The 15,287-nt window shown below is 40.1% G+C and overlaps 1 protein-coding gene across 1 annotated transcript; it reads right to left on the bottom strand.

Annotated features, from left to right (window-relative positions):
* Window positions 1-1,228: 1,228 nt before the first annotated feature.
* On the bottom strand, window positions 1,229-6,543 carry LOC119735625. The gene is made up of 4 exons (XM_038209409.1): window positions 6,395-6,543; window positions 4,534-4,618; window positions 3,846-3,932; window positions 1,229-2,577 (listed from the first exon to the last, which is right to left on the bottom strand). Exons 1-4 carry the CDS (start codon window positions 6,488-6,490, stop codon window positions 2,339-2,341), a joined length of 507 nt encoding a protein of 168 aa, XP_038065337.1. The 5' UTR covers window positions 6,491-6,543; the 3' UTR covers window positions 1,229-2,338.
* Between the last annotated feature and the right edge of the window lie 8,744 nt (window positions 6,544-15,287).

The raw sequence follows: 15,287 nt of genomic DNA, 5'->3' as shown, positions 1-15,287 counted from the left end.
TCTACATCTAATCCCGCCCGCGTATTTTTATTCTGCATGCAGCATTCATCGTATTTTAACCATTCACACTACGCACCCCAACATGAATATTTATCCTTCTTTAACACTTAGATTCTCTTAGTGTTTTCCCTGCAATTAAACTTATCCCAATCAACAAAAACACTTGATAAAAATGTGCAAGGGCTCGAACCACAGATCTTGCGATCCATTGTTCATTCCACTATCCACTAGGCCACTGTGGCAGCTCGATGAAAGCCATTCTTTGAAATGCTTTAATGTGTCATGCGTGACTGATTGATAGCAATGGTGTGACGTCATTGTTATTTTCTAATGAATAAACATCGAACCAGCTGAATAATTATCATCATTGACGATGTGTGCTGCAAATAAAAACACCTGCATCCTGCCCTGATTAAGACTAGAGTTTGTACTGTGCCCACATATAACAACTTGTGATCCTGGAGATAATGGCAACTGGATTGACATGGCGTATTGTGAACACTGGCCTAGATCTGTATGGCGCCTAAAAATATATACATATGTGCAAGTGGATACAAAAAACTTTATGCATTGCACTGCTTGCACAGCCGAGGACTAATGCGCTTTAAATATTATTGACTCTATATATTTTTTTTTCAATAGAAAATTGAGATTGATGGGTTTTCCCCTCGTGATTTCGCTCTTATAGACCATTAATCTGACAACGTTAAGTGATGCGTTGAAGTTGCGAAGTTGAGTATTTCTGCAGATTGTGGGTTCGAGTCCAACCTGTGTAGTTATGGTGCCTGCGCCCAGGGGCAAGCCTATTGTGCCACTCCTGTTTCTGTGTTTTAATAGGCCTCTATATTGATGACGTCACACTTATTTACGTGTGCGCTTTTCTATGGGGCCTACGAAACTGTCGTCCCTACAATGCTCACATAGGAAGAGCACCGGACTCATGCTCTGGTGTTTTAGAGGAAAACAGTGGCGTGGGTTCGAGCCCGGGCCCGAACACTTGTGCCCTTAAGCAAGGCACTTAACCATTATTGCTTCGTCCTTCGGATGGGACGTAAAGCCGGAGGTCCCGTGTGTTATGCAATGCACGTAAAAGAACCCAGTAACACTAATCGCTCAGAGAAGGGGTTTGCCCGGTGTTTCTGGCCTCCGAGTTATACTCCCTTGTGGAAGTCCTACAGGAGAAGAACCAACCAAGTACCAATAGGAAAGCACACGGGTAAACAAAGTGTGACGTCATCAATACAGAGGCTTTATTAGCCGTTGGTTTAAGGCGTTGTTCTTAGCGGCACACATTCAGAGATCTTCAATCTTTTGAAGAGCGGTACCGGTGTTGTTTTATTGCATGTACACATTCGAAATATCTCCCGTTGAAAGCTTAACTGGGAACGATGGAGAGTACAGCAACACCTGGCAATGTGTTGCCCTGTACGCCGTTTGCCAATTTAACAAGTGAATTCAAGGGACTCTCAATGACACCTTTATAATAACAATTCGTATTTTTGTTTGAACTATTACATTTTAAAACAATGGAAAAAAAACTGTACCATAACATGTACTGTTAAGCAGTGCTTCATGTGTTATGGTTATTATCAAAATGTAAAGGAGTCAAAGTTGATGCGCATGGCTTTTCTTGGCCCAGATCCCGAAACATATACAATGTATAACGATAATGCCAAACATTATTTTCTTGCTGTTAAAATTATCCCGCCACCATTCTTATTTACAATTTCTAGTCCGTTGTCAAATCCTTGCCATACATTCTTGTTTTCCCCATGAGATATTCGCAAACACTGGTACTATCCCGTGTAAATGGTGTTAATTGTAAAGAATCTCTAGTAAATTTTCGGGCAGAAACAAGGAAACCCTTCAGTTTTGCATTAGTTGGCCTGATGTCGATCCTGCTAAGTTATTACCAATTTAATTTCTTGTATCCACTTTTGCTCGTTCCCAACATACTAACAAAGGTGTTTTTTTTTTTTTTTTTTTTTTAACTCTCATTGGACAGATTTTCAGGTGACCAGGGTCAAAAATCGCGTGCACACGGTGCTACGCTACCCACAATGCATTTCGCTTCCTTCGCAATATTGTGGAAAAAAGATTAGCGGCCACCATCTTACCATCACAGGAGAAAAGTTCAGCAAGTGAATGTCGAGTGCGCTAATACATGGGGTTTTTTTAGTTAACGGAAGCCCATAAGACATTGATATACTGGTGTCATATGAAATTTGGACTTCTATGAAAACTGGTCTCTTTAATATAGTTTTGCGGTCACGGGTTCAACTAGCGTATAATGATACCAGTCTACTGCCACAAAGGGCCTAATGTTGTCCTTTTTTTTTTAAGCGGGCTTGCAGAAGAGCGCCTGCAGGCCGCGCACGCGTTCGTCTTGCAAGTGACCCTCTGTGGTGACCACGAGGAGCGGATTGGGGCAGTCTGGGGGCACGGTGATGCCCGACATGTCGTTGTCGAAGCACAGGTCGCCTCTCCAGTCGACTGCAACGCCATTTGGGTCACCGTCATAACTGCCTATTCGAGTCAGGATCTCTGCGCAGTGGCGGAACGACTGGCTTGGATCTCCTGCAGAACGATAACATGGCGCCGATAAGATTAACAGTAGGCCTACTGGTCCCCGTCCCCCTCCATTGTCCTTAGGACTCAAATGTAAGGACAGGTAGCGAGCAGTGTATAATGAATGTTTTAGGAGGCTCTTTTCCTAATGTATTCAAATTATATGCAGGACTTGCACAGGTCTGATTCCCGCCCCCTGAATTTGAAATCACAACGATAATGTTTGCACGGAACCAGCCTATTTCAAAATGGCAACCGGCTACTATAATGTGCAATTTCTGTGGTGATGAGCTTCGATTTTCGCTGAATTCGAAAGTGTCTCTGGCAATTATCAATATGGATAATATGAGTTTCCTTCGTGGAGACACTGGCGATTTTGCCTACTGGTTGTGGTATCGATATTTTGATAATCATGTGTTCATCCATGCGAAAAAGCTGTGAATATCGTTTCAAAAATAAACAATCATGCTGAGCACGCGCAGAGGTGATCCAATCAATAGCTTTCAATGCTAGCTAGCTACCGATCCCTATATCTTTTAAGGCGGGGGGCGGCGGGAGTTAGAATCAATCTTAATTAACTGGAACAAAAACAACTGTTGTGTGACTCAACTTATTAACATTTTATTAAACTTAATCTAGGGGCGGATCGAGGTTTGCCTCAAAATAATGTCAATTTTTCCCCGATTTTGTTTTACTCCAATTTCCCCCTTCACGCTTTGGCTCTTAGTTTAACACACATCCATTATGAAAGGCACAGTAAGTCCTGGAACGCGCATCATTGGCTACAACACGCGTTTTAAACAAAATTGTGTTAATTGGAAGAAGTATGTTAAAAATAGGATCATGTCGACACAACCGTCATCTAAAAACCAGGCGTTTTGTGTAACTCTTGCAAGAACGAATTTCGTGGATCCACATTTCGACTCTCAAGAGTCGAGCTTGTCGTGAATCCTGCCGCAGGTTCTACCAGTGCACTGGTGTATTGTGCGGACGTGCGAGAAACAACAGTTTATATGTATTGGTGTTGTGTGCACTTGGAAATACGTGTGCGTTATGTCACAAAATGTCCGCTGCTTAAGCAACAGAAAATTGTTGTCTTTTCTCGAGAACGGTTAGCCGTTAGGTTAGTGACTCTCAACCAGAACTTTAAATTAGCATTTAGAATATGTGTAAATAATCTGAAACATACAATTTTCGGGGATTTCAGGCCGTAATGTCCCTTTCAGTATTAAAGACATAAACAACGCAGCTAATTACATATTGCAATTTTTGTTTACCTTGCGTGAAATCAAACCTCCAAAAGTAGTCCCCGCCATCCGCGGTGAATTCGACCCTGTACGGGTTAAGTGAATATTCGAAGGTATCTGCAAAACAAAATAACGAACAGAACAGGTTCGTCAACAAACAAACTAGCAACTAGGCTCATCACTGAATAACGTAAGGGACTAAGAAATGCGCTATTGTACGCGTGTTGCAAATAATTGAAAGTATACCATATAACGAGTATACCATATAACGTTTATACTATAGGCCTACTATATCATTATGTTGTTTTACATAACAAACGACATCATTTGGAATTAACAGTTGATATAGTCAATTGACATTGATTATTGAATTGAATTGAATTAAATTGAATTGAATTGTATTGTACATTTTGTATCCTGCCCAGATTTGCAAACAATTTTGAGGTCCGGCGTAAATCAATCTTTATCAAGCATTTCAAGATCTTGTAGTTTAGGAATATCCTAAACGATAATTTATTCTTACATGCCTCTTCAATTTTGAGAAATCTGCCTCTGAAAAAGTGTAAACTGTTTTTGGGACCACCCTGTATAGACTCGGTCGGTATAAACCTGCTTTCCTGCAGCCCTACTAACAAAAATATTCTATGTTTATCTAGAATTTTAGCTCTATTTATGTTCCTTTTTTCTTCTTTAATTTTAAGTTTGAGCATGCACTCACAGGCAACAGGCAATTTGAAGAAACTGGTGACAAAACATGCTACGCAAGAGTGATCACCGCAAGACACATTCACAGCTGAGAACCCCTGCAAGCAATAAAACAAAACAAAATAAATCAATTTATAGTCTTATATTTATTGGATATTTTTTGACAGTATATCGTCAGCGACACCACGACGTAACACACAAGTCCAATTCAGTGCTACTTCGTGAAACCACTTAATGACAAATGTTGGCTTCACGAAGTAACACTCAAGTGTGCGCGCGCATGCACATCAGACACTCTGGCGCTAACGATTTTCGTTTTTACAAAGTTACAACACTGTAACGGAAATACTGTTTGGATAAAAACCCTAACGTTTGACAGGATTGTAATGAATCCGTATTCTTTGTATGATTACAGATTTTTTTTTTCATGAAAAGCTTTCTCAGGCCAAAAAAAAAAAAATATTCGGTCTCTGGTCAGACCAAAGTTCCGGAATTGACGCGGCAACGCGGTTTTTTTTTTTTTTTTTTTTTCTTCAAGCTTGGATTGTACAGACAAGGTGGGTACTATTTTGCTTTTTTGGTGTCCTCATATACATTGGTGTCCTCCATAATTTGCCTTGGTGCTTTCGATCATTTGCCTTGGTGCAATGTCCCATTCCTTGGTGCTCTTTGGTAAAAAAAAATTGAGGAGGTGCGGAAATAGAGGGCGCTGTTGGAGCTACCGCGGAACATTTTGGAAAAAAAAAAGATCGACGCGCATGATTAAAATCGACGCGCGCGCTGACCAGAGACCGACTTATTTTTTTTTGGCCTAACTGGTGTAATATAAATGAGTATTACTTCGTGAAAACGAAATTGACAGATTCAGCGCACAGTGTACATGAGTGTTACTTCGTGAAAACGAAATCTCTCGGTTCTGTTAAATACGCGCGCGTAGCGCGAACTCAAGTCCACTTGGGTGTTACTTACTTCATGGTGTCACTGACGATATGCTTTAGGTCGGGTGATGTATTATTTTGTGTACCAGCATGCATTGACCAATCAAAGTTTAGTAAATTACGTCACTCGAACAACATTATTCGAACACTCGAGACAGGTACATGTAGTAAGTGTACCTAACCCATCAGTGTTGATGTTACGTGGTGTCAGATTTGAAATTAGCGTGTAAAAGTTGGGAGTTTTTAAAATTATTGTGGTACATTGATTGCTTCAGAAAATCACCCTCGGAAAATGGCCTTTGTAAAATTGTTACTAGCATCTTAATGTATGAAAACTGAAAAATCACACGACGTCTTAAATACATGTGGACTAGTGGAACTCGGAGCACTCGTACAAAGATGAAACTTTATGAACTAAATTTGTGTCGGTCATTGGGTAAAAACTGCAACTTAAATAGGAGACTAAAATGTCTTTTGGGTCACACACTTTTTGTAATAAACTTGTAATGACAAATTCTCATTTACAAAAAAAAATCTAAAATGACGGTTTATAAGAACAGTATTCAAGCAAGCCCGAGTAAATGTAGAATCCATCGGATGTAGGTAGGTAAATCTTCGCGTCGTTATCACTTTCGTTCTCACGCACTAAAAAGTACAACTGTACATAAATATGTACCCGATTAAAATAATTTTTGGTTTTTGAAAAGCTAATGAACTATACTCTCCACATATGTTTCAACTTTTGCGATGTATTTTTAAGACACCTTGCATAAGCCTACTTCATCACGGAATCATAATTTGGAGGTTTCAGCAGTTGTTACTCAAGTAGGCCTATTTCACAATGCCCGATGACAGTTTCTGCTTACAGACGGCCTACTGTTGAAGTTAGGTCGAATAATTAGCATGCTTACAATCAGATTGATTATAGAATCTTACCAAATTCTTGGATTCGGCAATATTTCCGACGGCAAAGTTGCACTGGGCTTCATTAACAAGGAGGCCCAACACTAGCAGAAGTGCGTACTTCAACATGATGTCAACAGTCACGACGACTCCGAAAGATATGTCAGACTGATGGTCGAAGGGCCAAACCAACTACACGTATAACCACCTAAGGCCAAAACAAAAAAGTCTCCGGTTTCTGGTATGCGCGCGCGTCGCCGTAGCCATGCGCGTCGGCAAAATGAAAAAGTTTTTTTTTTTCAATGAAAGATGATGTCTCCAAACCGCCAAACTCACTGGTTTGACTGGAATCCTGCTGCTGCACAATTTTAACGTGTTTTTAGATTGGGTTATGGTCGAGAATAATCTTTATGTGGCCTCTCTGGACTCCCATATATTTGCACTAAGTTTAGTCGGGCACCATTTGCAGTCATCAGCCGACATTTGAAGCAAAAAAATCAGGTTAAAAAAAAAAAAAAGCCGCGTCGCCGCACCACTTTTTGGGCAAGCTCCATACCAGAAACCGGAGACTTTTTTTTTTGGCCTAAAGGAGAAGTGTATTTAATATGTACTCTACTTCAATCCGGACGGTATAATCCCATCTTTGCATTTTAGAGGGGCTTCGAACATTATAATTTGCATTGTAATTATAAATGGCATAATTGGGGCAACTCATTACAACATCTGGTTCCAACTGTATTTATAATTGAATGATTATTTGCTGTGCAAGACTTTTGTAAGCATTTTTGTTTTTTAATATAAACCTGGATGGAAGAGGCAATCAAAATCCACAACGATATAACATGTTCCAATTATAGTTTAGGTTTCAGATATTTAAAGGGCCCATGCAATGTAATTTTATTTTTAATGCAATCCTTGACAATGCATCTTTGTGTCCAATTTAACCTTATTTTAAATTTTCGTTTCCCCATTTTTAAGGGTATTTCGGTGGTTATTTTTTTTTGTTTTTATGCTCATGCGAATTGTCATATTCATGAACAAAGGTGTGACGTCGTTTCAGGCAGAAACCTCCTATATTTCAGCACCAAAAAAGGTAACAGAAATTTGGATACTTTGCTGTGACAGTTGCACATTTTATTTTCTTGGTGATTCGTTTTTGTGTCAGTACATGCCAGTTAGCCAATGAGTAAACCTTTCTCACAAAATGTTGTCAATGAGCAGACGTTACGATTCACATTTAAACAGAAAACCAAACTGAACAGTGTCTTCCTGAAATGACATCACAGCAACAGCGCCCTCAGTTGTCCGGAAAAGCATGGACGATTTGTAAATGTTTAAAGAAGTGCACTTTCGAATAAAACTTAAACAAAAAGGGATATCAAATAGTTTGATACATTTAAGAGGAGTAGAAAGTTGCACAAAATGTGTTCCTAAGAAAAAATAATGTCATGGACACTTTAATCTGTAGTCTTGTGTTCATCAGACAAAGATTAACACTTTTTACAAGACAGACACGAAACAGGCATAGGCCATAGCTCAGCATTCCAACGGCGCATGTGCAGATCAAGATGTGATTATTTTCAGTACGCCGGGTTAAAATAGAAGATGTACAAGTCAACAGGCAACAATGGTGACCGAAATGTAATTAGCGAATTCCATGTAATTAAAAGCAAGGAGTATTTTTTTTTTATAAATTGATAAAACAGAAGAAATCAATTGATAAAACAATTGAAATGGCATATGTTGCCTATAGTGGTTTAGTCAGATGACTTGGATCCAATTTTTAACAAGTTGGTGACCGACTGGTCAGTAAGCAACTTGCTGAATTTGAAGCTCATCAATGCTGAGGTTTTGCAAGACTACTTGATGATACCTGGGAAAAGGCAAATAATTATCCAGTCACTTATATTATTCAGAACATATTATTCAAGTAGAGATATGTCAGTAGAATTCCCAAAATATGCTTTACCAACAAATATACATAATTATATACACCCAAATACGGGAACGAATATATTACACGGCAGGCATTTACGATTTATGCAAATTCGGCACCCTTCCCAAAAATGTTAGGTTTCACTCCTTCTTTATATATTATCTAAGGCTAAGAAGCCATCTGCCAAGTTTGGTGCTTTTGGCCAGTTGGTCACGATTCCTACCATATGCCAGCTGACTAGTTAGGGATTGTGTCTCGCAATCAGATGGTCAGGGGTTCGACACTTGCCTATCTCGAACCGAAATGGACAAAAACAAAACAAAACGCAGATCCTGCATCCCTTCATGAACTTTAGAATTTGTCTCAGGTAACAAGAGAAACATTAGAAAATTCCGATCGAAAGTTTCATTATTCATTTATACCGGAGAGAATCAACATGAGTATGCATTACATGAGTGGCGATTTCTTGCCAACAGGGGATCAACTGCAACCAGCAAATTTATCGAAGTATGGTAATAATAAGGTATAAAATGCATAAGATTTATGAGACCGTATGTTGATGAATATTTAAAATGATACCATTACAAAACAGAGGCCTTGAATATTACGAGTATTATACCAGAATTTGTCCCAGTTTATGTTGCTTCTTTTTGCGTATACTTCTGTACAATACTTAACATCAAATGCCACAATATATACCACCAGGCATGTATACCACACAAACATGATTTCTACAATCTGCACGGGCGTATTGGTGAATATCAGTGCCGGGGATGGCCTGGCGACATGCACAAAGTGCGCTCAACCTATGAGTGTGAGTTTAACCTGTGAAAACAACACAATTGAATCGTGTGCGTTGTTTGCATGATATGAGCATTTTGAAATTGCCCCTAACGAACAGGTGCTTTTTTTTTGACGGGCCCTGCAAAAATGACGGGCACATTGTAGGGCGATAGCACTGCACACCATGTCTTCGTACGTACATATACGTGAGTGGCATGCACGGGCACATGCATTTTGTACTCAACTGAGCAACCATCACTGCACTGTATGTGCCGGGGGGGGGGTGACGACATTTTGTGAGTTTAACTTGCGAGTGTGCGTTCACACCATTGAATAATGTGCGTTGTTTGCACGAGCTGCATTTCTCAACTGCCCCTTAAGAACACGCACATTTTCGACTGGCCCTGCACTAGTTACTATAATTCAAGGAATCTCTGTCTGTCTGTCTGTCCGTCGATTATCTCCAGAACCGGGCACCGTATGAAGTTGAAAATCGGCGGGTATATTTTTCGGGACAACAGAATGTGCAGTGCAAAGTTTGAAGTTGTTTGGACCAGCGGTTCTCGAAAAAGCTTTAAAAAGTATTTTCTGAGACAAACGTGGCAGTATATAGCTTAGACACATAACACCCGCACGCACTGCCGTTCTTTTCAATTGTTTACGTCATGTTTTAGCTAAAGCGCGCGTGCTCAATATGACGCAAACAATGCAAAAAGGACGGGCACGCGCACGTGCATTGCAGGGCGATACATTGTCCAGAATGGGTGAATACTAATGGATCAATGGGTGAATAGCACTGCGTACCATGTTTTCGTATGTACACGGGCACATTATTTTTGCCGTCGACTGAGCGACCATTGTAGGAGGTCGAACTTCAAACTTGGCAAAAATGTTGACGTAAGTGTGCGTTCAACCTGTGTAACCAACACCATTGAATCGCGTGCGTTGTTTGCACGAGCAGTTCTCCAAAACTCTGCAATGATGCAACCTATACCATACCAGCGGCAAAGCAATTTGCGTTTCCCGAACATGCACATTTTAGACGGGCACTGCACTAGTATATACAACTTAGACATAATCTATAATATACAACACTTAAAAAGAAATACAAAACTGAATACATAGATACAACGAAAATAATACAGATATACAGTATATCATATGACCTTCCAGAGAGAAATGCAAGGTCGTCTGTGTAACCATACTTGCTTGACTTCAAGACTGGGAGATCATAGATGTAGACATTAAACAGCAGTGGTGCAAGCACTGATGAGCCATGAGGGAGGCCATGTCTCAGTCTTCGAAGTCGGCTGACCTGTCCGTCACGCCGGAGCTGCGGTTGAAATGAGTTTCCAAGATGAATTAGGCAAGGTCCTTATGGTATAAGTGTCAAATGCAGCACTGAGATTAACAAATACTGCAGCAGCTTGTGGCAATTTTTTGCAGCAACTGTTAGCGCCCATCAAGGTTGATAGGCTCTGGAACCAGGCTACAAACCGCAGACACAGGAGATCAGCGCGACGCACCCCATATGTCTATGCGGTAGAGTGAGTGAATGAGTATGTGGCCATCTTGAAAAGAGTCTTTAATGTATTGTGTGGGCAATGTAGATTGGTCGAAAGTGCATGGAGCTACCACTTCTGAAACCAGCTTGCTCTTCGGGTAGGTGGCTGTCTACGATGGGGGTATGTTCTTCCATGCATCATGGTTTTTTTTCCACCAGTTTGAACTGAAAACATAGCAAACAAATTGTAGCTCTTTGCCTGGTCCTTTCGTTTGTTATAAGCTTCAGGATGGCGATGATGTTGGCCCCTCTCGATAGCCACGCGGCAGCCGATATCAGCGCACATTCGATCTGTACTCCACCCTCACAGGTACCCATTTATACTCCTGGGTGGAGAGAGTGGTTAAGTATCGTACCCAAGGGCACAGACACTATGTTCCTGACAGGGACCATCGTACATGAGTCAAACATTACTCGACCGTAACCACTGCACCATTGCGTGCTACTAGGAAGCAAACCAAATGAACGATTCTAACTTTAGCCTCTCTATTAAGCGATTACAATTCCAGAAGCACAACATGCACTAAACTTAGCCTGACACCCTGAGGCTGGGGGCCTGAAATCCCCTGAAGCATAAGTCAAAACGAATCCTGGATTTTGAAAAGGCCACCAGTCAGGTAGGTAGGCGACAATGGTACTACTTTTTTTATTTTACCTAAACCAGTAGCATTCCTACCAAACAGCCTTTAAAAAAAAAAAAGATTTGGAGAAATTGAGTTTGAATTGAAGTTTTAACTTGCTTTCATAGTGGTATACACATTGGTTTGGAATCTTTGTTACATGTACATATTCCCTCAGATTAACTGTGAGCGTATAAAATCGATAATATAGAGGTTTAAAAATCTGTATAAAATCACTACAGCACGTGCATAACGAATCACAAGTAATTGAGAGTAAGACTATTTTCCCACACCCCCCCAAAAAAAAAACCAACAACAAAAAACACGCACAGACAGACATGTGCGTTGTGACACTCACAGAGTCCGTTTTACACTGAAACTAGCATAGCCAGATTCTATAATACATGTACACGTTGTCACGGATGCCCGCACATCACATTAATGCCGCTATTACGAACACCACTATAACGACCATTTGGCTATAACGAACATCCGGCTATAACGAATTATCTCCTTTGGCTCCTGAAATATTAAATTCTACTACCGGTATAATGCTCAATCACTATGACGAACGACCATTATAACGAACTTTTTTTTTTATGGACTCTGTTGTAGGGCGTACTACCTGAATAGGTAAGCTTCGCAAATCTGAACCCAGAACAAGTGCCTGCCAATGAGATAGGTAGCCAGTCTAATTCACAAGAGACAGTTTCTGAGTGCGAGTCAGTGAGCGAAGGGGAAGATTAGCTAGGCTGCCGCGTGATATGAGTTAACTAAGTCAGCAACACCTGCCTATTTTTTTTCTGTAATTCGGGCGATTCACAATGCAGTGCGCCACCAAGAGTTTGCCACGGAGAGTCCATTTTTCAAGTTTATGGTCGACAAAACACGGCCAATTTGAATGAGTGTCGGTTGACAACTTGAGCTAATATGTCATAGATTGGGGCATAGCGTTCTGCCGCCTTACCAAAAACACCATATTGATAGCAAGAAAAGAAACAGAGCCTCGAATCATACGCTTACGAAACCACTGACCGGAAGAACTAACGATTCCAAATGTCCCGCGCTGCGAATTTGTCGACCATCTCCCACAATGCACTGTGAAAAATGAACTCTCCGTGGAAAACTCTTGGTGGCGCACTGCATTGTGAATCGCCCAAATTTAAATACAAATCAGCCAGAGTGGGGGAAAACAAAACGAGAAAGCAATGAGTCTACTCCAGAGAATTAATGTTACAACACAAAGATGTTTATTATAAATGCATATACACACAACTTTAGTGAACTTTGCCTCCCTATTATAGTTTAAACAATTTGCATTAATAGGCCCTATGCGCAAAGTAAATGAAGGACACATAAATCAAAATGATTTCATTGTTTTTTTTGTTTTTTTTGCTGGACGATCTTCACCAAAGAAACCGATACATCACATCTTCTTCAGTGACAATTGGGAAAGAATGTAGTATCCAGACGCCACGTCTTAACTGGTTGTGCACAAAGTCCATGGAGAGTCGAGTGCATTTTCAAAGTATCTTTTAACAAACATGGCAGTGATTCTCAGTCAGTCCCAAGATTCATGTCTTTTCAACATGTTGGCACTGACTGACCTTCGTTGAGATAATATTATAATGAAAAAAGTGGCGCCAGGTTGCAACATTCTTTCCTGAATATTTCCTAACATAGAAGGTTCATTTGTACCAACAATTCATGGGTTTCAAAAACAGACGAAAAAAACATTAAACATACACTAAGAATGGTCCTTATAAATACATGAAGTGGTCTTTTTATAACGCCCTACTGCTACATGCGACATTTTCCGCAGTAAAGGCTGGCCCTCTTCACAGGAAAGAGCACATACATGTACGATTATTTCGTTACAACACTTGTTAACGCCTTTAATATCATACCCATATACCATAAATAGCAATGTTACATGAGAAACAAATGACTAGTCTATCCGTACATTTAATGTACAATAAATACACAAAGCACGTAGTTTCTAAAACTACAGAAGTAATTCAATAAAATAAGCATTAAAAGTGTCCAAAAATATGTCAGTACTTCAGAAGATTTTTTTTTACATAAACTGTTCAAGCAAGAAATGTACACATATCAAGACATTCTGAATACCCTGTGCGTGAGACGATACCCCCATCTGATCTACTGTACACTCGTATTAGGGTCAGATTCGACTCTGAATCTGGGTCAGATTTTAATTGACACTCTCCTGGGTCAAAATGACAACTGTTCATGTCAACATGACACTTTTGGTGTCAAAATTACACTTGTCATGTCAAAATGACAATTGTCATGACAAAATGAAACTCGTCATGTCAAATGACACTTGTCATGTCAAAATGACACTTTTATGTCAAAATGACACTTTTATGTCAAAATGACACTTTTCTGGCAAAGTTGCTCAGTGCTATTTTGACTGGAAATAGTGTCGGGCCAAAACCGACCTGAATTTGGACTCCTGTGAACTGCAGACTCATTGACTGCATCATGTGGTTCAGCCTGTTCAGAGAACAGAACAATGAGAACTCACCGATGCATGTGAGGCTGAGTGTCCACACTGATCAGGTAAAAGGGACCAGATTTCATAGGAGTCCAAATTTCATATAACACCGGGTCGAAGCGTGAATACCCTTTATCTATACAATATATGTACCAAATACATCCAATGACCGAAGAAGCAGTTTTTAATCTAGTGTTGAAAAACTTTTTGTGATAATTGTAAACTTACTAAATAATACTATCTTGAGGAAAAGAAACGGAAAAACACCTACAAAAACATACATCTGGGCAGTGCTGGGTTCCGGCAGAATACTTTAAACTTGATCTACACCTGAATCCATGGTCTAGAATTTAATTTTGCAAAACTTTTATTGCAATGCAAACAGATCACTTTTTTTTTGTTTACAAAAAACTGTTAGAAGAATCTTAGGATGCCTTGAGCTTATAATTAAAGTTAGATTTTCTTTACACTACCACAGGTACAACAACAAAGTATGATCTATAAGGCCCAAAAAAAAAAATTCAGTCTCTGGTCAGACCAAAGTTCCGGAATTGACGCGGCCACGCGGCTTTTTTCTTTTTTCTTCAAGCTTGGGTTGCACAGAGAAGGTGGGGTACTATTTTGCTTTTGTGGTGTCCTCAAGTACATTGGTGTCCTCCATAATTTGCCTTGGTGCTTTCGATCATTTGCCTTGGTGCAATTTCCCATTCCTTAGTGCTCTTTGGTAAAAAAAAGTTGAGGAGGTGCGGAAATACAGGGTGCTGTTGGAGCTACCGCGGAACATTTTGGAAAAAAAAAAGATCGACGCGCATGATTAAAATCGACGCGCGCGCTGACCAGAGACCGACTTATTTTTTTTTTGGCATAATATCAAATGATCTTGACTGAATTTGTTCACAACATTGCTGCAGTGGAGTCCATTTGCGAGTCATCCACTGCACTCAAATACAAGATTGTATAGTATCACCAGCATACAGTATCTTTATTGCAATTCCATTTACAATTCGTCGTGTGCCCGGCAGAAGGGCATATGTACATATGCCCCTATGCAATAGCGCGCAATCGCCAAAACGTTCCCAGCCAAAGGTCATATGCAAAAAAACTGCCCCTAGTTTAATGAAATTTAAATATTTTTGGAACCTTTCAATGCAATTTCCTTGAAATCTATTTGCTCTGTCAGAACGCTCATATGCCCTTCTGCCGGGCACCCGACAAATTTGTTGCAATGAGCAAGATGTTTCTGGCATGTAACTTACTTTTAACCTTTTCTATTAACCGTTTGTCTTAAATTCAAACCGCTAATATTGCAGGTGTTTTTCTTATGTAGGGGCAGAGGCATAATACTGATTTTTTTTTTAAGGTAAATTTTTTGAGTCACCTTCTGCTAACATTGCAGGTGTTTTTTTTTATGTTGGGGCACAGGCATAATACTGATTTGTTACTGTGCTCCAGTACTAGTTGGAAGTCACTAGTACTGGTCGGAATTCGTGTACTCACGTGGGGAT

Source organism: Patiria miniata, unplaced genomic scaffold (assembly GCF_015706575.1).
Source record: "Patiria miniata isolate m_02_andy unplaced genomic scaffold, ASM1570657v1 HiC_scaffold_29, whole genome shotgun sequence".
Lineage (NCBI taxonomy): Eukaryota > Metazoa > Echinodermata > Asteroidea > Valvatida > Asterinidae > Patiria > Patiria miniata.
This window is presented reverse-complemented; position numbering and strand designations above follow the sequence as displayed.

Excerpts from the sequence above, each read along its gene's own strand:
- LOC119735625 (XM_038209409.1), bottom strand. The coding sequence starts at position 6,490 with ATGTTGAAGTACGCACTTCTGCTAGTGTTGGGCCTCCTTGTTAATGAA. Across the intron at positions 4,619-6,394 it reads TTGCCGAATCCAAGAATTTG|GGGTTCTCAGCTGTGAATGT; the intron begins GTAAGATTCTAT and ends TATTGCTTGCAG. Across the intron at positions 3,933-4,533 it reads CTTCAAATTGCCTGTTGCCT|ATACCTTCGAATATTCACTT; the intron begins GTGAGTGCATGC and ends TTTGTTTTGCAG.